The 26,353-nt window shown below is 31.3% G+C and overlaps 1 protein-coding gene across 1 annotated transcript; it reads right to left on the bottom strand.

Moving 5' to 3' along the window:
* Window positions 1-1,701: 1,701 nt before the first annotated feature.
* LOC129217162 (calcium and integrin-binding family member 3-like) lies at window positions 1,702-22,960 on the bottom strand. Its single transcript, XM_054851424.1, has 6 exons — window positions 22,910-22,960; window positions 21,587-21,621; window positions 15,269-15,386; window positions 11,084-11,231; window positions 5,531-5,726; window positions 1,702-1,723 (listed from the first exon to the last, which is right to left on the bottom strand). Exons 1-6 carry the CDS (start codon window positions 22,958-22,960, stop codon window positions 1,702-1,704), a joined length of 570 nt encoding a protein of 189 aa, XP_054707399.1.
* Window positions 22,961-26,353: the final 3,393 nt, after the last annotated feature.

Here is a 26,353-nt window from a genome sequence, read left to right as displayed (position 1 = left end):
TTGTATTAGTTAAAATAGCATAAACATCAAAGCACTTTTTTATTTATTTTCATCGGTGCTTAATATTGATCCTCACATATTTTTTCCCGTTCATTAAATAACTAATCATTTATTATAAACATTCTGATGCGTCTTCTTTTCAAAAGTTAAAATTATGTGACTTCAAACTGCCATTCATGTCTTAAGATCTGCCGAAATCAAATGACTTGGATATAAGAGCAGAAACGAAGGTTCAGTAAATTTTAAATTTAAAATCTCAGTAATAAATTGACTGTCATGCACTTCTGCGACAGACACCATCTTAATCTCGTGTTCAAGGAGAAAGAAAGTGTTTCACGTTTGGGAGCGATAAATTATTCCAAAGAGTTTTGAATCTGAATTCCGTTTATAGGAAAACTTAAAGGGAGTATTTAATGCGTATCAAGTTTCAAATTTCAAACAATGCTAAGTAAGAGTTACAGCAACTAAATTGACTTTGAAGTGAATAACATTTGATGAATTTTTCGTTAGGTTCACTTACATAGATTTTCGATCTATTATTTTACTGCACAATGACACTTATTTTGGCTTCCGTTTCTGAATTTTGTGGTAAAATTACAAGTTAGACTCATAAGGGTGCAAATATTTTATCGAAGTTAAACAGTTAAAATTGTATGGAGTCATAAAACCTGTCACATGACCTTTATGTTAAAATTCAGAGCTAAAACTTGCAAAGAAATAATTTTTTTTGCGAAATCTAATTAGTTAGAAACATTTTGATCTTAATAGATGGAGCATAAACAAGTCTTTATAGTATATGGATAATCAAATACGCTATCGAATGCCTGCATATTTTCTTTTTTTCAGTTTGAGAAGTTATTAATGCAAAGTGTTTTAAAGCAGAAAGGCTTTAAACTTAGAAATTTTTTTTTAAAGTCAGCTTGATTTTCGCTACATGAATAGAATATAATATTGAAGTATATTTAAATATTTCTGTTCTTAAGTTTCGTATGGGGTTAATAACGTGTGAGACATCAATGGCAACCTGAAAAAATATGAGCAAAAAACAGAAACATAATTTGCAATTTCAAACACGTCGAAAGAAGATTATAAATAAATAGAAATGATATACTAATTACATAAATTGTATGAAAAAATGTAACTAAATGCGTATAACTCAAGCATGCGTTTGTAACCCCAGCATAAAAAGTAGGTCTCTAAAAACGAGACGAAAAATTAAGAACATAAGGGATGTAGCAGAAAAAAAAAAAGAAAAAACTCAGTTTTTAAATGCTGCAAGATTAAAGAAATAGTGAGCAAAACAATAAAATATTAAGTAAAAGATGGTTTCATGAAAATAACTAACCGAAATATTTATTTGAAATATACAAACAATGAACTAAGGTTTTTTTTTTTTTTTTTAACGCTTTGTTGTTCTTTAAGTGCAGATCAATAATAAAACTATTATTGTAGTAAATTCCAACCATCCTGATAGCCTTGCCTAAATGTATGTAAAACAGCCGAAGTAGTTTTAAGATTACATATATATTTCTAGCAACATAAACAAAAAGGATTTTCTTTTGCTGTATCAGTAATGTCACAAATGTATTGAACAAGAAGTTATATATAATGTCTGACAGGAAAAGTACGGCGTCATAAACAATGGTAGCTGTAGTATTTTAATGGTTGATTCGGAAGAAACATCAAAATTGCAAGCTTGGTTTAAATTCTTATATGGAACGTTCTGTAAAGTTAAAAAGGCAGATTTAAAAAAACGCAATTAATGAAGAAACTAATAATTATAAAAATTCTTTCCAGGTAATGATTTTAAGCATTGAAAAATTTAGTCGTCAGATGAAATACTTATAGATTAGCTATAACTATAGCAATGCCAGCATAATGTCTCATAATGTGGCATATATTATAAAGGTAGAATGGATACATGTAATCACATTGAAAACATAGCATTACGAAAAATAAAAATAACAAAATAATAATAATAATAATAATAATAATACCTTAATACTTTATTTTATGCATTACATTTAGAAAAGAATCCTATGCAAACGATTTAACCCATTTGCGCCAAGTCTCCCATTTTGGAAGCCTTCAATTAAGATTTTTTTCTACATCAAGTAATTAAGATATCATTTCGATTTTTTTTTTTTAAATGAATGATAGAAAACCAAACTTTATTGGCAACTTTTTCAAAAAAGTTTGAAATGTAAATTCTTTTTTTAAAAAAATTTAAAGTTTGCAAAAATTTCTTGTTTTTGCATTACACGGGAAAAAAATTCCCTAAAAATAATTAATGCGAATGCAGGAAATTAAAAACATGGAATATGAAGCTCAATAGACTTTGTATCAAATCACAACAAACAGGGGTCAAGAAAAACAATTTAATGGAGTTTTATAGGACTTTACTTACTGAAGTCCCAAAATGGGAGACTTGGCGTGTTCTGATTAGCAGAGCAAGTCATGCCTAGTAGAAATGGTCTTCAACCACTTTGCATGAATGAACTCTCCCCTTTTTTCCTGTTGAAGCCACAGCCCCCTTTGTATTTTCTCATTGTAAACACTCTTTTGTTGTTCAAGGTCAAGAATAGGTGCTTTTATCAAAACAAGTGACATTCCATTCGTTTAGAAAAAAGTTCTGAAAAAACAGGGGTGCCAATCCTCCCTAAGGAGGATGACGCATCTCTCTGAATTTCTACAGATCACAAAAGTGATTCCCGTAAAAGGAGATCAAAATTCCTCTTAAAACTATACCCCCATCCCCATAAAAATATTTTGTAGCTCAGTCAGCGCCATACTCCCCTCCCCCTTGAGGGCACCCCCTTCAAGAAGGAAGGTTGAATTTCATTAGAGAAATTTCTTCACTTTTTTTTTTTTTTTTTTGAAATCAAAAATGTCGTTAGAATTTTTGACTTTGCTACGCGCTCCAAACAATATTAAAATAATATATTTAAGCTTAAAAGAAAGAGGAGTGCAGTATCACTTGTTTGTGAATTGCCTAAATCTGTTCAGATAGTTAAGAAAAAACTTAAATGGAAATCCCTTAGATCACAGATAATGCGATAACTGTCTCCATTTACATTTTTACAATTTATTGTAATTTGTTGGGTGAAATTTAAGAAACTATAACCGTTTATAATTTCTCAATGTGAAGCACGCTGGACATTATCTCTAAAAACATTATGATGATGCATAAATCATGTTATCAAACATGTTATAAAGCAACTAAAATGCTAACTGTAAAAAAACCCTTGCCTATAAATACATAAATACACCGTCAAGGAGCCCAAAAATATCTCAGTTCAATTTTATAAGAGCTTCAGGTCATTGTCATTTATCGTTGCTCGATCCCCGACATTGTTAAGAGAAAAAATCTACCTCTTCTCTTTTTGTGTATAAAAATCGTAAGGCTTTTTGCTAAAAGGTAGTAAAATGTGTGGGAAAAGTTCCGTTTTGTACAAAAATTTATTAAAAGAAGGAATGAAACAAGAATGCAAACCAGATCCGGAGTGACGTACGAGCAGAGGGGGGGGGGTCCTTAAGGGGCCCGGCCCAACGGCTAAAGAAACTGAAAATAATTAGCATACTAATACTTATTAATGTTCCAAATATACACTGCTAGCCTCTGGGGCTAGCCTCCACAGCTTTTGTTGCAAGGTGACCCAAAATTTATAGCTTTGGGTCTCATGAAAACTTAAAAGTTCTACATTTTATAGCTTGAATATGTTAAATATGTTATTAAAGTACCAGTAACTAACTGCCTTAATTACATAAAAATGGTTTTAGGATTTTCTAATTGGATTTAGCCAGGAATTATTCAAGCATCAACATAGTGGTAGGGATATGTATGTTATCCCCATTAAACGCCAAGTCTCCCATTTTGGGACCATACCATATCTCTTAACCTAATACATATTTTAACACATTTCAGCTACATATGATTAAAGATGTGTATTGAACATCGAAACATACGAAAACTTAAGTATTTTCAATGTGTTTCATATAGCGGCGCTTAATGGGTTAAGAAGCACTGTGGAGCATATTTTAAAACATAACCTCGTTTTGCATATCCGTGAATACTTAAACAAACATTAATGCCTCAGATCGGGGACGGGGGGTTAGCTCATCTCAGCGTCGGAAAATTTTGAATATAAATTATCTTTTAAAAAATGTAGCACGAAGCAAGTGAAATGCACGAGTTTTTAACAAATTTCCTTGATTTTTAACAAACCTTCTTCCAGTGATTATTCTACAGAGTGATAAGATAGAAATATAATCTAGCAAAACGGACGATTTGTTGAAACGTGCTCTGGACTGGAAATTAGTGTAGAATACATTCCTTAATAGTATGAATAAGGTTATATTTGAGTAACCCCGTCTATATACGTTATTCCAAAGCAAGGTCCGACTCACCGCAACTATTTAAAGTTCTTGCGAATATTAAAACACGCATGCGCCCCGAATCCCTGCTTGCCTTGAGCATCAAACGCCGCCATTAGCGTTGTTATTGTTGCTGTTTGCGGTTTACAGTGTCAGTTTGTAGTGCTTAAGATAATTCATTCTCCCTCAGATTGTAAAGTAAAATCGCTGATTTAGTTTTTGTCAGCAATAAATGTATCAGCGGTAGAATTTCATCAGATTAAAAGACTTTTGACGTCTGAAGTGTTACTTTTGCATGAAAAAGCCAGGCCTAATGCAGCAAATGCACTCAAACTCTGATCAAGTCTTTAGAAAGGAAACAGACGGACCACCGACTTGGAGCCTAGCGATCACCCCTTGTATCCCTTAAATAAAAGAAACTGTTGAAGTGAAAGAAGCTGTAAAAAACTGGTTATCCTTACTGGCTGCTGATTTCTATGACTTAGTCATTCAAAATCTTGTTGAATGATACAATGTTCTTATAAGTATAAAGATTATGTCGGGAAAAAAAAGTTGGGAATATTTTATTTTTCTTCTTCTTCTTACTTATCTCTCTGTTCTGAATTAGATCAGATCCATGAGGTTGTTCGCCTTAATCAACTTCAAGACAGAAGCAGGTCTCTTCAGTAGATCCTCGCGTACCAAGTCAACACAAAAAGTCAGATGTTGTGCAGTGGCCTCTTCATTATGACATTTGGTGCAAAGTGGGAAAGTCCTATAACCATTGGAAAATCCGAGGGTTTTTAGATGACCTATTGGCTGGAAATATATTTATAACAATTGTTTTAAAAACTAAATGTGAAAGTGGTTGAGTGCTCGTAATCACAAATCGCTTTCACAATTCGATTTACGAAACCTTATGCTATGTTTCAAAATATTTCACGCACTTTTTAAAAGAATATTTGCTTTTTAACTACACTCTTTTAGTTTGTTCAGCATTGTTATTTCAGTTTACCGCACAGAAAAAACGCATGCACAAAAAAATATAGTTACAAAAAAACAAGATTTTTATCGCAAAAAATAAAGAAATCATGACCGAAAAGTAATCAGCAAAACATTTAATTAACATCTCTGAAAGTATTAATTATGTAATGTTACGTGACTTGAAAGAAAGTACCCCAGGAAATCCGGAGCTTTTGAAATAACTGCTTCAAATTCCATAAAAGAAAGTTTTCCATCATCGTCCAGATCTCCTTCATCCATGACTTTTTCAACCACTAATTTAACTTCCTCTTCATTAAGTTCTGCTCTGGTTAAAGCAGTAACAGCCTGTTCTATGTCTTTCGGGCCAATAAACTGATCGCCATCATAATCTGCAACAATTAGAAATACAGAAGAGAAAAGCATCAAGATTATTAGGAAACACTTACCAATTTAATTACAAACAAACAAACAACTTTTTTTTCCAATAATTAGAGTTATGATAATTCAATGCAAGCTGGTAATTCAAGTAAATGAAAAAGAAAATTATTTGATTATTCATTGCGATGGAAAATTTCCTTACAAAATTTATCTGTGCAGTTTTCCCTTACTTTGTTAAATTTAACTAAATACCAATTAACAAACGCATTTTTTAAAATAAAAGTACTCTTTTAAGATCGATTTGGACACATTTTTATGAAGTAGTTCTGCAATTTCAGAAATATTTATACCAAAAATGAATTAAAGTTTTGCATAAGATATATTTGTTTATAAATATTCAATTAAGATATGTAAAGGAGTTAAAGGTGATCTTTCTATTTACAAGGTTGCAAAATCAATTTGAAAAAATTAAAAAAAAAACTGCTTGACTTCTATGTTAGTTAGCTAAATCTAATATCTACATTAAAATGAACCATTTAAACTACACTAGTTAGTAGTTACTTAGGAATTAAATTATAAAACTTTTAAGAATCTTTTATTTCTAAAGATGGTTAACGAACAATAAATCATAAGTGATCCTGTTTAGGGAAATTGTTTGTTTTCTTCTTTGTAATTTTCAATGTTAAAATAAGCTATAAATTCTAAATGTTTCATAGTGAACTGATGGGGGTGTGATTTTAGCATGTTTTCATGTAAAAAATAATTAAATAAATAATTAAATACATGATAAAAACAGAAGAACAAAAAAAAACAAATAAAAAGCTTATTTTTTTCAATAAAATGGTGCAAAATAAGTTAATATTAAATAAACTATTTGACGAAATAATCATTTTAAAATTCATTTTGAATTAATCGTTTTGCAAAGAAAAATATGTTTCATAATATTTGAGAGAATTAACTAAGATTTGTACAAAACTGTTTATTTTTTTTAAATAATTGAAGGTGTAACGCCAGGTTACCTAATTTATCATACTTCACTGTTTGAGATGTGCATTTTTTTTTCTCTAGTTTTTAAGAGTAGGAATTACACTGGTAATTTAAAGGGTAAATATTTTTTCGTTTACATTATTAACTATCCGGTGGTTTTCTACATGATTTATGAACTGTTGAAAACAAAAACAGTAGGATAAATTTTTCTGAAGAAATTTTGTGTACATTTTTTTTTTCAAAAAATAAAAAAAAATTAATTAATTAAAACAATAAATACTAATAACCAATTTAAATATATTTTGATACAATTTAGAGCTGGAGACTAATCAACACAAAGAATAAATAATCCATCAATTTACATGAGTTAATCATTTAGCTCTATCTTAACGCTTTGTTAAAAAATAGTAATTTTTTATTTCAATTTTATTATCCTTATGCTATTTTTTTCTTTTTTCATAAACGTATAGAAAAAATTTATAGATTTCTATAATGAATCAGTAAGAGAAACTATGCCGAAAAATGTGTTTATTTTCCCGTCAACTGTTTCAACATTCAAAATGCAATATTTAATAACATCAGCTAAATACATAATACGGGTAGCATTTAATTTGTATCCGTGGATATTTTTTACCCGCAAAGTCTGTAACATTAGGTCTGTTGACTTTAGTTAAGCTCTGTGCATTGAATCTAATGCACTCAATTACACCTTTATATGTACTTTCTCTCCTTTTTTTTTACTAACACACATCTAGAAATATTTGATTGTCTATCGAATTTTCTGAGGATGTTAGAAAATTCAAGAGAAGAAGATTTTTAGATGCATAATTATTGATGAAGTTGTGAAAAAAAGAAAGTGGAACAAAACTCAAAATGTTAGTATCATAAGGGTCCCTAAAAAGTCCTTGACGCATTTCAAAACTCAAAGAAAAGCCACAAAGTGTTATATCACCATGAGGTTTGCATCAAGATACTTCACGGGTGCATGATTTTTTAACTCGTAAAAAAAGGGAAAAAAAGAAAAGAAAATGCAGTTATAAGTGGTTTATATTGACGGTTGTATTGTCACAATAAGAAGAACAAATTCTTATTATTGTGATACAGTGATAACTTTTTGAGCAATCACGATTGCTTATTGCTTTCATTTGACTGTTTTTGGCGTCTTATCATTTTATTTTCCCAACACCACCCTCCGCACCATCACCGTCGACCGGCTCCTCACGATGCTGCTCCTATAGTGAAAGCCGTCTCCAGGTTGCATCCATGTCCTACATACACGCGCATACATACACAACTACACACACACGCACGCACACACACACACACACACACACAAACACATACACACAAACACATACACACATACACCTACACACATACACATACTCGTACACACACGCATACATACAGACACCTGCACATATATACACACAAAACATACACACACATACACACAACTACCACACATTCATGCCTGCACACAGACACAAACACATATGCCTACACACACATACACATTCCCCCCCCCCCACATACACACAACTACCCACACACTAATGCCAGCCCACAGACACAAACACGCATGCCTACACACACATACACATACCCCTACACACAAACACACATGCCTACATACACACACTCGTGATTTCGAAAAACATAATTTGAATTCAAGAAGTAAAAATTCACATTATTTTTTTTTTTAATTTTTATTCCGACGTCATAAAAAAAAATCTTAAACCAATGAAATATTATCTTGCAAACCGCATATTATTCAACACATTTGTTGCCTTTCTAGACATTTTAAATAACACACACAACACACATAAATAAAACGAGTTTTTTTCAAATGCATGTAAATAGTATCACAGCTTATGTTTAAACTAAGAATGAGTATCATAAATGAGTTTATTACTGAGGTTTAAAGTAAATTTTGAATAAACCACCTACATCCAATAAAGCAGTAAGCATTTTAATGATTTGAGATTGTGGGAAACAATTGAAAACTGCTTTATAAACAGTGTCATGCTTTCCGGTAAAACTTGTATTTTTATTCAAGTATTTTTTATGGGATTAGTTCTAAAAAATATTAAACATGAAACGTAGAAAGGTAGTCAGATTTACGTGAATTTTGTTTAACGAGTCACAAAAATATGTTTACACAAAACATTAAACCTGATGAAGGATAAGTTTGAATATTTTCAATGATCGAAAATAGTTTCAGACGTAAAAACATTATCTTGAATAAATGTGTACTGAAATATACTTTAACCAATCACATATTTTTTACACCTCACTGCATCCGTTGTTTACGAAGTTTGGGTTCAATAAAAAGATTTTTAAAAACTTAAGCTTTTAAATGCTTCTTTTTTTGAAGCCAGATATCGACTAAGGATTTAGGAAATGAATTTTTCTGAGATTAGGTCGAAATGTTTCTCACAAATCTTTCAAACCACTCTTGTTTTTTTAACAAGCAAATAAAAGTTAATGGAACTGAAAAACAACAAAAAACTGTCAGAAACATATTTGTACGATAAAATTGTTCTTTCCTTTTTGTGAATAGTGTGATGAACTTTGTGAAATTAAACTAGTGTGAACACATGAAGCACTGCAGGCTAGTAACAAAATAAATTCATATCTTGAAATTTTAGATTTACATGCACATTTGCATGCTTTTCTTTCAAATTGTAAACATAGTACTTATTTTTAAAAACGTGCTTATGATAGTTTGTACAATCCATGTATACAAAAGCCTGAGAAAGGCTCAAAAAATCTTATTATATAACTTCTTGAAAAGTGTTCGAAAAATGTGTAGGATATACCGGGGCACGTTTATGCGTTGGGCATGTTTATGCAGTGCCCTTTTTCCGAAACGAGTTATAACTGGAGATCCAACAGTAATACCAGATTGATGCTACTCCCTAGCAAATATTTTCTCATAAGTTTTTGAGCATCAGTCGAGTTTCGGATTAGCATGCGGATAGAAAAAATCTATTTTCCACCAAGCTGAGTAAATTTTGTGTTGAACGTTTTGAAGCTTATTGTGAATAAATAATACACAGTTAAGAACAAATAAATAAATAAAAATTAGCAGAATTTTATCCTCTTTTAAGAAAAGTATTTGTATGGACAGAAAAATTATGAAACTTTGTTGCACGTTAAAAATAAATTAAACTTGCCGACGGGGCACGTTTACGCATTTTCAGCGGGGCACATTTATGCACGTTCTTACTGTGTCTTTTTACTCTGTCTTACTTCAAAACGGGGCCCGGACGCTTTTTTCGCTATGTACTGTTTCAAACCTTTAATATTTTTGTTATTTAGTTGTGAAATTCACCATTTATTTCTAATTAAGTAACATATTCGTATCTTATAGCTTACAATCATATAGCGTTGTTTTCATGCCTATAACATGTTCTTTAATTAATTGTGTGTAATTTTCTTATTATTATAGTGTTTTAAAATAAATAAAGCATTTATATTTGGTTAGATATTTCATACACTTACTCCTTGCTAGGATTTTTTCTATGCGTAAACTTGCCCCGCGTTCGGGGCAAGTTTACGCAAACGACATGGACTTTTAAAAAAAACTTTTTTTTTTAATGTTAAAAACACAAGGTGCGCATCAACTGTATATACATATTTTGACTCCATTAACTGTTTCATGTAACCACAATGTTTAAAATTTCCTCTGTTAAAACATAAAAATTAGAAAATTAATTGAGAAAAAACCCTCGTAAACGTGTCCCAGTCTACCCTACTTATTACAAATGTTAAGCAATAGTAAAAATTTAAATTTGCAATAAATTCATTGATTAATACTGAGATATCTAACTGAGTTAATAATGGATAAATAGTTGTTAAGGCCTTGAACGCAGCAATAAAATGCCAGCATTTTCAAATTTTACACATTTTAAATTAATTGTATCTGGTTCTTGTTAAAAAATATACTAAAATAAATACATTACATCGTGTTTCCACTTTTTTTTTAAGTAGTAAGCATATATTTTTTGAAAGTCATTATCAACAAGTTAATGAAAGGGAAATACCCCCCCCCCCCTCAAAAAAAAAACCCAAAAAAAAACGAACTGAACGCTAAAAGTAATAAAGGAAAGAAAAAAAAATGTGGAAAAAATATTTTGTGCGGTAATACATTCAAAACAGATATTTATCTACCAACCAAACGGAAATAATGCAGCTAAAATTGTTTCCCTCCTTTTACAGGATGACAAAATCTATTTATATATTTTACGTATTCCCCTTCTCCCGATCACGAAATTTAATACAAATACAAGACTCAAAAAAATATAGTAAACAGCATGCATGAGAAAACCCTATACTAGAAATATCTGGAAGAAAAAATGTTTTTTTTTTCGTTTACCGTAGATCTTAAAAGCATAAACTTGTTTGACATTGCGAGGTGCCTGCTCACTAAAGACGGAGAACATGTCGAGGAAGTCGTCAAATGTCAAGTTTCCGCTTCCGTCGTTCGAAAACACTTTGCAAATCCGCTGTCGAAACGGGTTCTCCTGTAAAGATTAAGAGGCAGGCATGAAACGAAAGTTTTTGACATCAGACTGTGGGAACAATAGATGTCACGTCTTCCCCTGAAAGCTCTCTCACTATGAGGGAGAAATAATTTGTATTCTACAAAGGTATACAGCGGAATTTGGAGATAGCCATGAAGCTGAATTGAAAATGGGATGCGTCGGAAATGCTTGTATTTGTTGCGTACAATCCTATGTCTGAAATTTTTATTTTTTAGTGATGTGCTTTTGGGGAATTACGTTATTCAATACAGACATAGCAAATATTCGATTCAATTATTCTCATAATATTAAAGATACTAAAAATTGTCCATCAAGGTATGACGGGTAAAAATTGCTTCTACATATGAACGAAGCAATTGGAAGCACTATGAGGGAGAAATAATTTGTATTCTACAAGGGTATACAGCGTAATTTGGAGATAGCCATGAAGCTGAATTGAAAATGGGATGCGTCGGAAATGCTTGTATTTGTTGCGTACAATCCTATGTCTGAAATTATTATTTTTTAGTGATGTGCTTTTGGAGAATTACGTTATTCAATACAGACATAGCAAACATTCGATTCAATTATTCTTATAATATTAAAGATACTAGAAAATTGCCCATCAAGATATGACGGGTAAAAATTGCTTCTACATATGAACGAAGCAATTGGCTGTACTCCAGATGCAACCCTAACTCCAGTGGATTAACCCTAAACTCCAGTAGATAGCGTTCAATTTTGACCCCTTTCTGTTTCTTCATTTCCTAAAATGACACAGTCTTATTAGTAAAACTGTTAAGTTACCTGATCCAGTTCAATCTTGTAGCAATAAAGCCATTTTAAACATTACCAAAACATATTATAAAAGTATCATTAGATGCACGAGTTTCATTGTTGATGACGTCAGGAGCCTTACTCAATCATTGGCTAGTATATATATATGAGGACACCCAAATTAAGTGTGACCGTGAAGGCATGAGACATGATTTCAAATTGTTAGCGGGTGATATTAATTCCGACTAAGATTTAGAGTGCAGTATGTGTTTTATTTTATCTATTTTTTATTTATTTATTTTATTTTATTTTATTTTTTTGAACATGCAGTTTTGCAGAAATGGAAAAACGAATCGAATTGATACTATAGTTTGGGTTTGATAACATAGCATCCGATTGGAATAGAACCGTTTGTTAAAACAGTGTTGATGAATACCGCTTGATTATGTCAACAATGGTTATTAGCATTGCACCAATATTAAAATCTCTTTATTTTTACTCAAACAAAAGAGTTCTGCTACAGATCGTAATGTGACCGTTGCCTCAGCTATTGATGAGATTTATTTATGGGTATCATTATGATAAAACCAAATTTTGTGAACGAACAAATTTAAAATTGATTTAAATGGTAGCATTTATACTTTCCCTGTATCATACAATCGAGTTTTTGTGAATTTTTTAAATATTTTTTTCAATTTATTTCCATTGGGAAGTTAGCAGACAAACAATAGGCACTTATTTCTGAGACTTTCGACTTCTATCTGTCTTTTAGGGCACTTATTTAATTTATTTAAAATTCATCAATTTCAAAATTTTAATAAACATTAAACAAATTTTAATGAATAAATATCTTCTAAAAACTCAAGTCTGATGACTTTGAATAAATCAACTAATAATCCATAAAAAGAAAAATTAGAAACTTTACTTGAAAATGTTCAAAAAGTCACTCTATTTTTACGCTTCCACTCAATGATGAATTGAGAATAATACTACCTTCTATTTTCATTTTCTAAGCACTCCGTTGTAATTATACAGTGCTGGCCAAATTATTAGACTAAGACTGTTTTAAAAGCAAATTCTTTATTGATTACATAAATATAGACACATTAACGAACAATGAAATAATTATCTAATATTTAGTATGCATTCCTTGTTCTTGATGAGTATTTGAAGTCTTTTTGGCATACTTTTCACAAGGTTTACACCATTTCTTAACTTTTTAAAAAAGGAAATAAAAATGTGTTTATACTCACTATTATATGTACTCACATACACACTAATTACCTAAAACTCACTCTAAATGGAACAGAGCACATTAATAAAAATAACTAGTGAAATGTTTAAGTTGATTGAGGTTATGTTCCTGGTAGGTAGATAAAAAAAGAACATAAACAAAGCAGACAGTGCTGCCACCTGCACGCATTAAATTATGCTAAAATAGCGTAATAATCAGTGTACAGTATGTACTGCACTTTAAGAGTAAAAAAAATAGTATTCAAGTACAAATAGTGTATAAGAAACAAAAAAAAAACTCTTTAGTCTAATAATTTGGCCAGCACTGTAGGTGTGCTGTAAAGGAGAAAAAAGACAAAAAAAAATTCGTTTACTTTAAATTCAACTTACAAATCTAGCAAGACCGTTGTTTAAAGTCTTTGCATTTAAGAGCGAAAATTTTTGTACCTATATAAATAAAACTAAAAAATATAGACGTATGTTGACTAATGCATGTCGCAACAAACAGAGTAGCTCTTGATGGAACTTTGTAGTTGGATGACATGATCTATCAAACGATACATTTAACACTAGAATTACGACGGTCTTCGTTTACACGGAATTTCGGCTGGGGTCATATTGACCCTCTGAGCAGAAATCGACATAGTTCCCTACGTAGCGTTATATATTTGTTAAAATTAGTTTAAAATAAATATATTTAAAGTTAACATAATATTTATAAGGGATGCAGAGATTTTAAAGACACAATAGTTGACATAAGCATTTTAAGTTAAGAACATAAGTATTTAAAAAAAAGTAATACCCTTAAAATAATCAGCGCTGTTTTAGTTGCATTTACAAAACAAAAAATTTAGCATAATGCTCCCTTTTATGAGAGAAAACATTATGAATGCTTCTAGTTCTTGAAATATGATTTTCCAAGAGGCATTTTTGACTTTCTGCTCAACTTTAGCATCAGAAAATGTATTTTCTTTTATTTTTTCAGGCAGAGTCAAAATGACAGCTGCCTACACTTCTGGGTATAACCTTTCAATTTGAGTTTTAAAAAAAATATTTTTTTTATTGAAAACTTTATGTTATTACTCAGCAGGATGATTTAGGAAAAGTCAAGGAAGGATTACCCAACCTCTAGTACTTATAGCGTTAAAACGCAATTTCTGCCTTACTCATTGACTTCTTTAATCTAAATAAATATATATCTCTTGCAAGTAACATGACCAATTTCTAAGATTGTATATTGCACAGCTAAGAAATGGAGCTGTAAAAACATTTAAATTTAAAAATTAATATTGACAATTCTCGAAGATGAGATGCAAATTGATAGAAGACACCCATTCAATGGAAAATAAAGTTAATATCGTCGCCTCAGAGCAACAGTAATATTCTACGCTAGCAAGAATCACAGCAAATCTTCTGTTTCAGAATCCTCTCGTCGTCGCTAAAATTTGTTACAAACGGTTAGAAGCATCAAATTTACCGTATAATCATATACTTAGGAAGACGAAACCTTATCCGGAAGATGAAACAGGAGTAATATCTATCAAAGTTTACATCTTTCATTACTTTTCAGCTACATTTTACGAGCTTAGTACCAGTTTTTTTTTGCATATTAAACATTAAAATGAAACTTCAGTATTTAAACTATTTTATTGCATATTTTATTTCCGAATATTCTAAAAAAAATTTCAATATTCCTAGATGGAAAAATAAATCTTTAAATGGAGCGGAATTAAAAAAAATGTGCAAAATTTTGCATATTGTTTTGATTGAAAAATTTCACAACATTTTTTTTTACTACGATGGTATACATGTCCAAAACTTCTAAGACATTTCAAAAGTCATTTAAACTAAAATATTAGCATGTAAATTCACGCTTAGAAATGCTACATGTTTGCTGAGAATATTTTTCTTGATTTTTCACTGCCAGCTCGTTAAAACTGAAAATTATTTTTAATCCAGTGTGCAATAAAACTTGACTGTATGATTGCACAAATGGTTGATTTATTTTTCAAATTAAAAAATCGTACCTTAAGCTCCGGCATTTTCTCAACTTTGTCCATTGGAACTGTTACGGAATGTGCTTCGTCACCAGTCATCACTTGGGGAACACGATGTGGATCTAGCTCTCGATATCTTTTGAAAACACTAAAAAACAATCCATAAAGATATTTCCCAGCAGTTTATGAATCACTAGTTACTCACATAGAACATTTTCTGCAGCAGATAACAGCCCCCAAGCTAAGCGCTTCAAAAACTGCCAGTATATTAAAAACAGTATTGCACTTGGTTTTTTCCTAGATCTCACAAAAAATTTTGACGTTATTGACCACAATATTTTTCTGCACAAATTAAAGTTATTTGGTATAAGAGGGGGGCCATTTGAATTGTTTCAGAGTTATTTAAGGAATAGAAAACAATATGTTTATGTAAAAAATACAAAATCGAAATTACTTACTGTTACTGATGGTGTTCCTCACGGGCCAATTTTGGGCCCACTGTTATTTATCATTTTTCTAAACGACATTTTCTCGATTGCAAATAACTCATTAATACTGTCGTATGCTGATGACACATCTGTTTTTATTGGAGAAAACGATGTAGTTTTCTAATATAATAAATGTCAGGTAATTTTAGAGCAAGTCATGACATGATTTTTAACTAATAAATTGTTTATTAATTACGAAAAAACTAATTACACTGTTTTTCATTGGAAAAATAAAAAAATTGGTAATTTTGAACTAAAATTGATTGGAAAGCTTATCAACATGTTGAGAATATAAATTTTTCGGGGGTAAATCTTCAAAATAACTTACGGTGGGACAATCGCATTCAGTTTGTCTCAAAAAAGATTTCTCGTAATTTAGGTTTAATTAATTTTGTGTCTAATTTCCTTCCTGCTGATGTTCTGTTTATTTTATATTTTTCTTTGATATATTCAGTTCTCAATCACGGTGTTCATTCTTGGGGGCCAAAGAATAAAAATAATTTAAATAGAATAAACATTTTATTAAAAACATTTCACAGAATAATTAATAGAGATAATATTGTGGGTAACAGTAATAGAAGCTTTTTGAAGACCGTGGAAGAAATTTATAAATATAATGTTGGTATTTTTATACATGATTTAGTAACAAATGGTTTGAATTTAGAAATAGTAACAATCCGTGAATTGGTTCATAATTACCCCACTAGAAACCGTGAAAATTTATACCTATTAACGCAAAAACAAATCTATTGTTTAATGGCATTAACTCCTACGGACCAAGATTGTGAAACACCTTTTCCAATTGTTTAAAAAACATTAATAATTGAAATTTGTTTTAGAATTGGCTAAAAAATTTTGTACTCAATTCTACTGCAGTCTATTTAGGATTTATTTCACAGTACATTGGCCATTAGGCCATAAAACCGCGGTCTCTCGACAACACAATTAAAATCAGTTAGTGCAGAGCAGTCGTCCAGATGAGCAGCGTTCATGACTTGTCCTGAGTTGCATAAAGTGCAGTTCGGGGAATCCTTCAGTTGAAAGCGGAACAAATAGGCATTGAGACAATCGTGTCCTGTTAAAAGTCTAAAAGCAGCCACAGCAGCAGCTCGAGGAGAATTCGGGATACAGTGGGTCTCATTGCACAGTCTCCCCCAGGGTTTACCTTCAGCAGCCCGGAAAGCAACACGACGAAAAGCATCCCTATGAACCCTCTTGATCTCCAATCCAGCAGAGTGGAGCGGTAAGGGTCCACGAGATCTTTGGAGAATATTACATCCCTTCTTGGCCAAGAAGTCGGCTTTCTCATTTCCGGGCAGACCACAGTGGGATGGTACCCACTGAAAAGCCACAGTTTTCTCAATACCCCTCAGGAGTTTTTTACAGCTCTGAATACGAGACCCCTTACTTTCATAGTTATTACTAGTCAAAGCCTGTAAAGCAGAGGTCGAGTCTGAAAGTATTACTGATTTTTGGAAGTGATACAGATGTGAAGCAAGTTGTTGTAAGGCCACATGAATGGCTTCAAGTTCTCCATCAAAATGGGTTGTGAAAGATTCAACATGCTGATAAAAAGAAAAATAGTCGCAAAATATTCCAGCGCCGGCACCCCGGGAAAAATCCAACAGGGACCCATCAGTATAGATGTGAAGCCATTCGTCAGGAGGGAAACGAGTGTTAATTGTTTCCAATGCAATAGCGCAAAGTTTAGTAGGATTTAGGTCACGTTTTTTTTTGCGTCCAGAACCAAGTCTAGTCTGACCTCGAGTTCCAAATGGTTCAGTGGGTTCGCGAAAGACAGAAGTTCAATGGGAGCATCATTAATGTCATCGTATTGGGAGTACTCACGTACACATGGAATGAAACCCCTCTGAGTCTTTAGATTACGAATTGCACAATGACTGTAATCTCTCCAGAAATTGTTTGGGAATCTAGTTAATCTATTATATAGAATGGATGCATTCCTCTGTATTAAATTAGTCATTGGTTGTTGATTACAAAGTAATTGCATGGAAAGCACAGGAGTAGTTTTAATTCCTCCCATAATCATCCGGAGCACTTGGTTTTGGCAGGTGTCAAGGGGTTTCATGAATTTGTCCGAGGCTGTGATCAAAACTTCATTGCAGTAATTCAGAACCAGCTGAATATAAGTCGTGCAAGTTGTATTCAGAGTTCCTCTACTACATCCCCATTTAACTCCCGCTAGTCTTTTGAGAATGGAAAGTCTCTTCCTTGCTTTTGAAATGAAATGCTCAGCATGTTTAGCCCAATTCAGTTTACTGTCAAGGATGCATCCATGATAAGTTGAATCATCCTTATTTTGTAGGGTAATACCATTAGAGACAAGACAGGAAGTAAAGGGTTGCATATTTAAAGTAAAGAATTGGCAAGTAGTCTTCAATAGGTTTATAGTCATGTTATTTTCCTCACACCACGAATCCATTCTCTCGAGTGTCAAATTCAAGATAGTATTTAAATTGGGATGATCCTTTTTTGATGCACTGCACCAAATAGCAATGTTGTCAACAAAGATAGCTGTTTTAGTCTACCCATCAGAAGTCAAAATGTCGGGAAGGTCATCAATAAAGATGTTGAATAATGTAGAGCTAATCACTGTATCTTGTGGAAGACCACTTTCAGTTTGTTTATAAGAAGAAGTGGCTTCACCGAAACGAGTGGCACAGAAACGCTGGGAAAGAAAGTTCCTAATCCATGAAAGCATATTGCAGCAAACTCCCAGGGATTGTAATTTCTGAATGCATTTGAGTCGGAAAACAGAATCAAAAGCTGCCTCAAAATGTACGAACAGAGCATCTCTGATCCAAGGAATCCTTAATAGACTGACTCAAAAAAACATTTTTCTGGTTTGTAGACTGATGTTTTCTTAATCCTGCTTGAGTTGGAGACAGAAGACCATTTGATTCAAGGTACCAGTTTAAGCGAGCCGTGATTATTCTTTCCATGACCTTCGATAAAATCCTGGTCAGGGAAATAGGACGGTAGCTGGCTAAATCATCCGAAGGCATATTTCTTTTATGAATATGAATGATAATAGCCTTTTTCCAAGCGGCAGAAACCCCCGAATTCCAGCTGTAATTAAGGAGTTCCAACAGCACCTTAAGTGCATTTTTTCCAAGATGTTTCAGAAATTCAGGATGGAAGCCATCTGGTCCGGGAGATTTAGCACATTTTATGCGCCGAATAGCCTCTTTAAGTTCTGAAATGGCAAAGTTAAGGTGAAAAACCTCATGTCCGGGCGGTGGAGACGAGGCAAAGTCCCGGCGGATCTCTTTTCTAAGAATTTTCTGCTGGGCTTTGAGATTTCTCTTTAAGCGTTGTCTTGTAGAATAAAAGGAATTAAAAGCATTGACAATATCTCTGTCATTTGTTAAAATACCTCTACCTAATCTCATTGGTTTTCTAGGCGGTGCCGTTGATTTATTCAGCAACCTGTTCACATAATTGAAAACCTTTTTTTTAATCAATTTTTGAAATGAAATCACTAAAGCAGACTCTTTTCTCTGAAAGAATTTCTTTGCGAAGTATAGCAACGCTTTTTCTCCAGGATTGGACATCTGGTTTCTTGGAAAGCTCAGTCGCAATACGAGCATTAGTGCATATTTCTTTAAGGGTAGCAAGTTTTTCGTTCCAGAATGGTTTATATTTAAATTGCTTACCTCTGGGAATCCTTTTTTTTTCTTTTCTTTTTTTTTTTTTTTTTGCAACACCGAAGATAATATTAGAAAATCTGGAGATAGCTTTATCAATACTCTCATTGACATTACAAAAACTGGAATACATTTTAAAATAATTTTCAAGTTCAAAAGTAAAATTTTTCCAGTTAGCCTTAGAAGAATTCCATCTGTTTCTAACCGTTTTCTTTGGTGTCTTGATGGTAGTTCTGGTACTAAATCCGGTAACAATCATTCGATGACCAGAACCAGGGTCATAAATAACTTCTCTTACAGCATCATCGGCAATGTCTGCGGAAACCAATGTCAAATCTGGGTTAGTGCCACTGCCATTATAGTGAAGGTAAGTTGGAATATCCGTGTCATTGTATAAAAGTTCCATTTTATCTGAAGTCAAAACAGTCCCAGCGGGGTTTACATCATTATAATTCCAAATATGGCTATGAGCATTAAAGTCTCCACACAAAATTGTTTTATTAGAAAAGGTCAGAAGACTGAAGTCAAGTTTAGTGTTACCGGGTGGACTATAGCAACCATGAATTTTAAAATGATTTTTCTTTTTCCATACATTTAATTGTATAATTTCAGCACCATTATAAGAAGAGAAATTGCTGATTTTATGGAAATCAGATGTCAAATTATTTTTGACTCCAGTAAGAATGCCACTAGCAATTCTTCTTGATTGAAGGAAGAATTTTAGTATAGTATGGTCCAAATTATGGAATTTCAATGAGTCATGAGTCAAATTAGCCTCAAGAATAATGAAGATGTCAATGTCGTATGAAGGCAGAATTGTCAACAACTGAGATGAAGGACCTTGAAGATAAAGGATTTCAAGACAGAGGGTGTATCGCGCATTGTCGACAGTACCAACGACCTGAGTGAATTCAAAAAGGGTATTTTCAACTGTAGGAAAGTTGAGCACTAAATGAGTTCCAGGCTTAGAGACAATTCAATGGATGCAGTATGTATTTTACTATTATTGATTTTTAATGAAATTTTTTCCTTTATTTTATATTTGTTCACCATACGTTTTCATAAATATTACTATTTTTGTACAAAATTATGAATTGTGGCAACAAAACCATTAGTTTTCAAGCATTTTTGAAAAAAATTCAAATACCGGTATTAATATTGGTATTCCGGTATCACATTTTAAAAATACCGAATACCGGTATTGAATTTTTGGTCTGGTATTGTAATCCCTAGTCATATCAGAGACGTTCAAATAAAAACTATGTATAAAGTTTTTTGTACTGTGTAAAGTATATTTCATGCTGAAACGTATTTGTGATGTTTTAAAGTCTCGAGGAGATCATATCAATTATTAGTTTTAAATGTATTCATCAAAAAATTGAACGCTACTAAATTTCAGGATATAAAATGCATTTCTCAATTAATTGCCACAATAATGTATTTTGCCTATCTTACGCTTGATTTCATTTCTCAAAACGAAATAAATTGTTTTAATATGTGCTTGCGACGTCAAATCAGCTAAAATATCATCTAAATTGGTGGATTTTAATGCATATAAAGAATTTTTTAGAAAACACTATTTGTTTTTTTTTTTTTTTTTTTTTTTTTAAATGAACTAAGCATGAATCTTAATGCACTTTTTATTTATGTATTCAGAAATAATTTAGTAATATGTTTGATGAAACTAACATAAACAACTTCTATCAGATTATTTATTCTATTTAAAACACTATCCACGCAAAAGTTAGATAGTTTGAGAAAGAAAACACAAGAAAGCTTCAGTTAAGGTTTTTTTTTTTTTTTTTGTCTGGGCCGAAGAAATTGTTTTGTAGATTCCGCTAGACGGAGATTTTTTTATAAATATTCCCTTGAGGACAGATAAAAGCCTCAAAACAAAACGTCGATTCCCTAAAGATTTCTACCCAAAATAATTTAAAGAAGATGGTGGAATTTTCAGAAATTCATGTAAGAAAAATATCCGTGTTGCATACGAGGATCTAAAACAATATCATGTAGTATAACCTGAAAATAGTTTTTGATCTTTTTTCCTTGCTTCATTCAAATTACTAGATATGTAAACAATGAATTCTAAAAGCGTAATCTTGAATTCCGTCTCAGAATTAATATATTAAACATTGTATTTATTTTGATAATAAAATTGTACGTTAAAAACAAAAAAGTTGAATACTTACGTTAATATTTCCTTTCTGGTGAAGAATGTACAGTCCTTCAGATTTGTATAAAAAAGATTGTATATAAAAATGAATAAACATCAAATCAGATCCTATTTTTTTTTAAACTTAGGAATAAGATTCTCAATAAAATGTTAGTTGGCAAAAGCATAAAAAAGCATTTTTCTTCTTCGGAAAAAAAATATTAAAGAATACATCCCACCCTATTTAATAGTCTATTTATGAATGAATAATTAATGTTAATTAATACTAAATTTGGGAGCAAAAAAGTTCAAAGACTCCAAAATCAGATTCTTAATTACTTTTTCAAATATTTTCGTTTGTGTGTCAGGATAGCATGAAGTTATAAAAAATAATTACATTTTTTACTGATCTGCAAATGTTATTCTAGAAAAAAAAATATTCAAAAACAAGTGCGAAAAAATAGTTCAATTATTTAAAGGGCTTTTAAAATTAGAGCTAGGGGCGTTAAATATGTTCTTACTATCTTATTTTATTCGATTATATTTATTTCATTTACTAGTTGAAAAATATGTGAAATGATAAATTTAAATTACGGAAAATAAATAAATAAAATAATTATAATATTTAAATATCTTATTGGTTAATAAATTTTAAGGATGCATTCTTTATTATTATTCGTAACTATAATTTTAAATAATAATAGAAATCTAATTGAAATTAGTAATAAGTCGATTAACTTTTATGTTAATTCAAATTTATCTCTATAACACATATTAATGCTGAACAAGAGAAACAAGGAGAAAGAGAAGGAAGTAATTATATGTGAAACGAAAATCAAGTGGACTACAAATGTCATAATAGAAAGAAACATTTCCTTCTAAGCCAAACGCTAAACAATACGGTATTCCCCTAACTTAAATTGTCTTAAAAAAGTTAAACTTTAATGATTTTCAAAATGCTATCTTCATATTACATGTTACAGCTTACAAGAAACTTATGAAATAAAACAAACGCATTTTATTTCAAGAAATAAGAATCAAAATGCATGTTATTCGTAATATATTTTTTAAAATCATCAATGGATCAATATTTTGTTTTACAGGTTTAGTCAATATATAATTTAATTCGTTACTCAAAAACATTTAAATATGTTCTGCAATTTCAAAAGCCAACATGTATTTATTGTCATTATAAAGTCGAATACTTTTCCTTAAACCATGTAAGAGAAAAAAGTTTCGAATGTAATACAAGTCATTGAAAAGTTTTAAAATAATAAACATCAGTATATTTTATCTACAGCTATTTTTAACAAGAAAAAAAAGTACAATTTAATGCTCATTAAAATAATTTCGTACTTACTTGATAATCTTCTAACTGTTCCTCAGTAAATGTTGCAACTTTATTACCCATTTAATACCCTCAAGTAAATTTTAAGACTCTAAAACTGAGTTAAAAGAAATTTGTTCCCATAATGAAAACTTGATCCCAACCGAACAGTACGTGACCGACTGAAGACGCTGCATTGTTTTCTGTAGCCTTCTTTGGATGAAAAGCATAAAATAGGAGATGTTGGAGTAAGGAGCCGCCAAAGAGGGTGTTGTCCTTTGATCCGCATTTCCAATAGAGACTCTTAATTTGCACCACACCCTTGTGGTTAAAAATAAACTGTGAGATTACAGGATATTTGCATTTCTAATTTCTTTAGTATTTATGATGTTTTCCACAATATTTATAATGCATAGTAATGTTTCATACAATTAATTCAAAAGTTTAGAAAAAGTTTAGTTTTTAATTAAGAGTCGCATTTCCAATAGAGACTCTTAATTTGCACCACACCCTTGTGGTTAAAAATAAACTGTGAGATTACAGAATATTTGCATTTCTAATTTCTTTAGTATTTATGATGTTTTCCACAATATTTATAATGCATAGTAATGTTTCATACAATTAATTCAAAAGTTTAGAAATATAATTTTCACAGCTTAGGTGAAATGTGAAAGTATATAAAAATAATAATAATAAAAGGAGAAAAAAAATGCATGTGAAAGAATTCTGAGTATGTGAAAGAGCAGTGCTGGAATTTGAGTAGTCAGAACACCGAATTACAAAACTTACTTTATCACATTATCTGATGAAACTAGCAAAAATACTAGTAATTTTCAAGAGCTCATTTGATCTAGTGTTTTTTAACGGTAGCCGCCTGTGGCGCCAACTGGTTCGCCTTTTCCCGCCATTTGCTTTTTTTTTTGCAAACAGCTGTCTATGGTGGCTGTTTGGCTTACTTGCCATTCCCCTTTTTGCACCAAGATTGCCGCCTTCGGCAGCTGTTTTAATACATTGTCGATTTTTTTATCAATATATATCTATCTATATCAAACTTAATTTTAAAAAATATATATTTTCTGTATCTATCTCCAGATGACATTGCCATAACTATCTCCAGTTGCGTTTTGGGCCATACATCGTTTTACGCACAGATTGCCGCTTTCGGCGGCTTCTATCTACCTGTACGATCTATCTGTATTTATTTTACCTAACCGCCTATTCCCTAAAAAAAAATCACCCAAAAAAACCATGCATTTTATTTATTTAATTGAATAGCACAAAATTAAAAAAAACAAAAAACTCTACCTTTTGTTCGCCGTAGTGTGCAAAAAGTAGCGTTTTCAAAAAAAAAAAAAAAAAAAACTCTCACTGCTTTCATCTAATTAAATGTGCTCAAATAAGTAACGTAAAATAGATACAGCAAAACGTCCGGCGGGGGAGGAGGGGGATCGAAAAAAGAAAGAAATGAAGTTCCTAAACTAAAAAAAAAGTAAAGAAAAGCAAGCCGTTAAAATGTAGACGTAAGCAATAGTAAAAAAAATAATAATAATAACAATTGTAGCGATTAAGATTCGATTCTTCAATACGTAATCGAAAACCAGCTTGTGACATCACAGTAGAAAGGAAGAACGTTTTTTTCGGCCGATCTACGGGCATGCGAAAACGGGCGGGATGTTCTGCATTTAAAAAATTGTAAAAAAAAAAAAAAAAACTTCCTTTTTTTTTTTTTTTTTTTTGAAAACTTTTTTTTTCTGAAGAGAGTGAAAGGTTCTCACTCTTACATATTTGAATTTTAGAAAAGAGTCTTTTATACACTTTGCAGGATGAGTTTCAAAAAAAAAAAAAAACCCAGGAAAAATGCAAAATAAAGGGTTTTTTTTTTCAAAAATTCATTAAAAATGCCAAAATTGATCTATCTTCAAAATGTTTTCTTTCCGAAGCCCGAGGTGCACATCGTCGGTAAAAACTGCGCCTGTATACCAAATTTCATCTTTCTAGGCCTTACCGTTTTCCCGGGATGCGCACCACACACAAACACAAACAAACATCTTATTTTATTATATGTATATAATATAGATATGTGTAATGTAAGGTAGTTTCGATATATCTTGTGAATGTATTTACAATTCCTACAAAATGTATGGAAATTAATTGCTTTTAGCATCGCGTAGCTAAAATTTGTCAATTATGTTTATAATTTTTTATTCAGATCTTTAAAATGATACTTTACACAGTCCACTCTTGATAACTCGAATTCTTAAAACTCGGATGCCTTTATCTTATGGTTTTCATTCAGTCCCAAAATAATTTAGTGTCTTCAAAAAAAGTTGTCACTATACCTCGACGTTCTCCGTTTAAGTCGAAGTATTTATGAAAGTTTTGTTTTTATTTTTTGCATAAAAATGCATCCTAAACATGAAAAAAACTTTAACGCGTTGTTTACAATTTATTTACAATAGTGATCCTTTATGCTCAAAGTGATGGTTAGTAAAAAATATCGAATAGGTCTATTTTTTGCCTTGGCTGACGACCTAAAATGCTACGGCCGGCTATTCTTTTATAGACTTAAAATTTGGTCAAAAATTGAAGAAAAATGTCTTTGCTTTCTGGACGACTCAAATTATCGTACTTTGACGACAGAAACTGCCAAGAGAGGAAAATTAGTTAAAACTGCTTTAAAACCCGTGTTTACGTAAAAAAAAGTAATGATAACAAAGCGAAAATGACAGAAAAGTGGCAGCAATTGTGTTTACAAACTTAATGACACTTTGCGATGTGATTTTTAAAAAAATGTAAGAAGTGAAAAACAAAAAAAAAAAAATATGTTTTGATTTTGGCAAGTATTTTAGCAATTTTTTTTTCTCTAAAAAGGTATTTTTGTGTAGTACATATTATTTTTTTAACTGTGTACAAACTATACGTTTCACAGCTTTATGCACTATTTTTGAGAAACCAAATAAAAATTATTGTGGAGGGGGGGGGGATGAGAGTTCGATAATTCAAACTGCCAATTATTCAAAGGTTTTATTCGGTTCCTTTGGACTTTCAGTTATTGAGAGTTAACTGTAATTTAATAGTTACATAAATAACTAATCAACAAGTAAGTGTATTTAACTCCTTATTTAGTAATAGTAAAAATTACGTCAAAAAAGAGATTTAAATTAACTAATTTAACCACTTTCATTTATCTTTGTAAGTTTTTTTTTCTGCAAACTTTTAAATGATTTTTGTGTTTTTTCCATGAGTTAACTTTGTCTATCTTACATTTTATTTTCTATAAGAACACTTTGTTGCCATTTAATAAATTGAATAGCAGAGAAATTCTTTTAGCAGTATTTCTAACAAATAACTCAGCACTCGAAGAATTCCCCTCATCCTGCCGTTGTGAATATTCAATTAGTTAATCTTAAATGATCAACTGCACGGTGAAATATATAATGCGGTCTAGACTTCTCAACATATGGAGTATGCCTGAGG

The sequence above is a fragment of the Uloborus diversus genome, chromosome 2 (genome assembly GCF_026930045.1).
Source record: "Uloborus diversus isolate 005 chromosome 2, Udiv.v.3.1, whole genome shotgun sequence".
NCBI classification, from domain to species: domain Eukaryota; kingdom Metazoa; phylum Arthropoda; class Arachnida; order Araneae; family Uloboridae; genus Uloborus; species Uloborus diversus.
The sequence above is the reverse complement of the archived record's forward strand: the minus strand, read 5'-3'. Positions and strand labels throughout refer to the sequence as shown.

Bases quoted from the DNA above. Each gene is read 5' to 3' on its own strand.
- LOC129217162 (XM_054851424.1), bottom strand. From the start codon at position 22,960: ATGGGTAATAAAGTTGCAACATTTACTGAGGAACAGTTAGAAGATTAT. The intron at 11,232-15,268 runs GTACGATTTTTT...TAATCTTTACAG, and splicing joins AGAAAATGCCGGAGCTTAAG to GAGAACCCGTTTCGACAGCG. The intron at 1,724-5,530 runs GTACTTTCTTTC...TTAACTTTACAG, and splicing joins AAAGCTCCGGATTTCCTGGG to AACGTTCCATATAAGAATTT.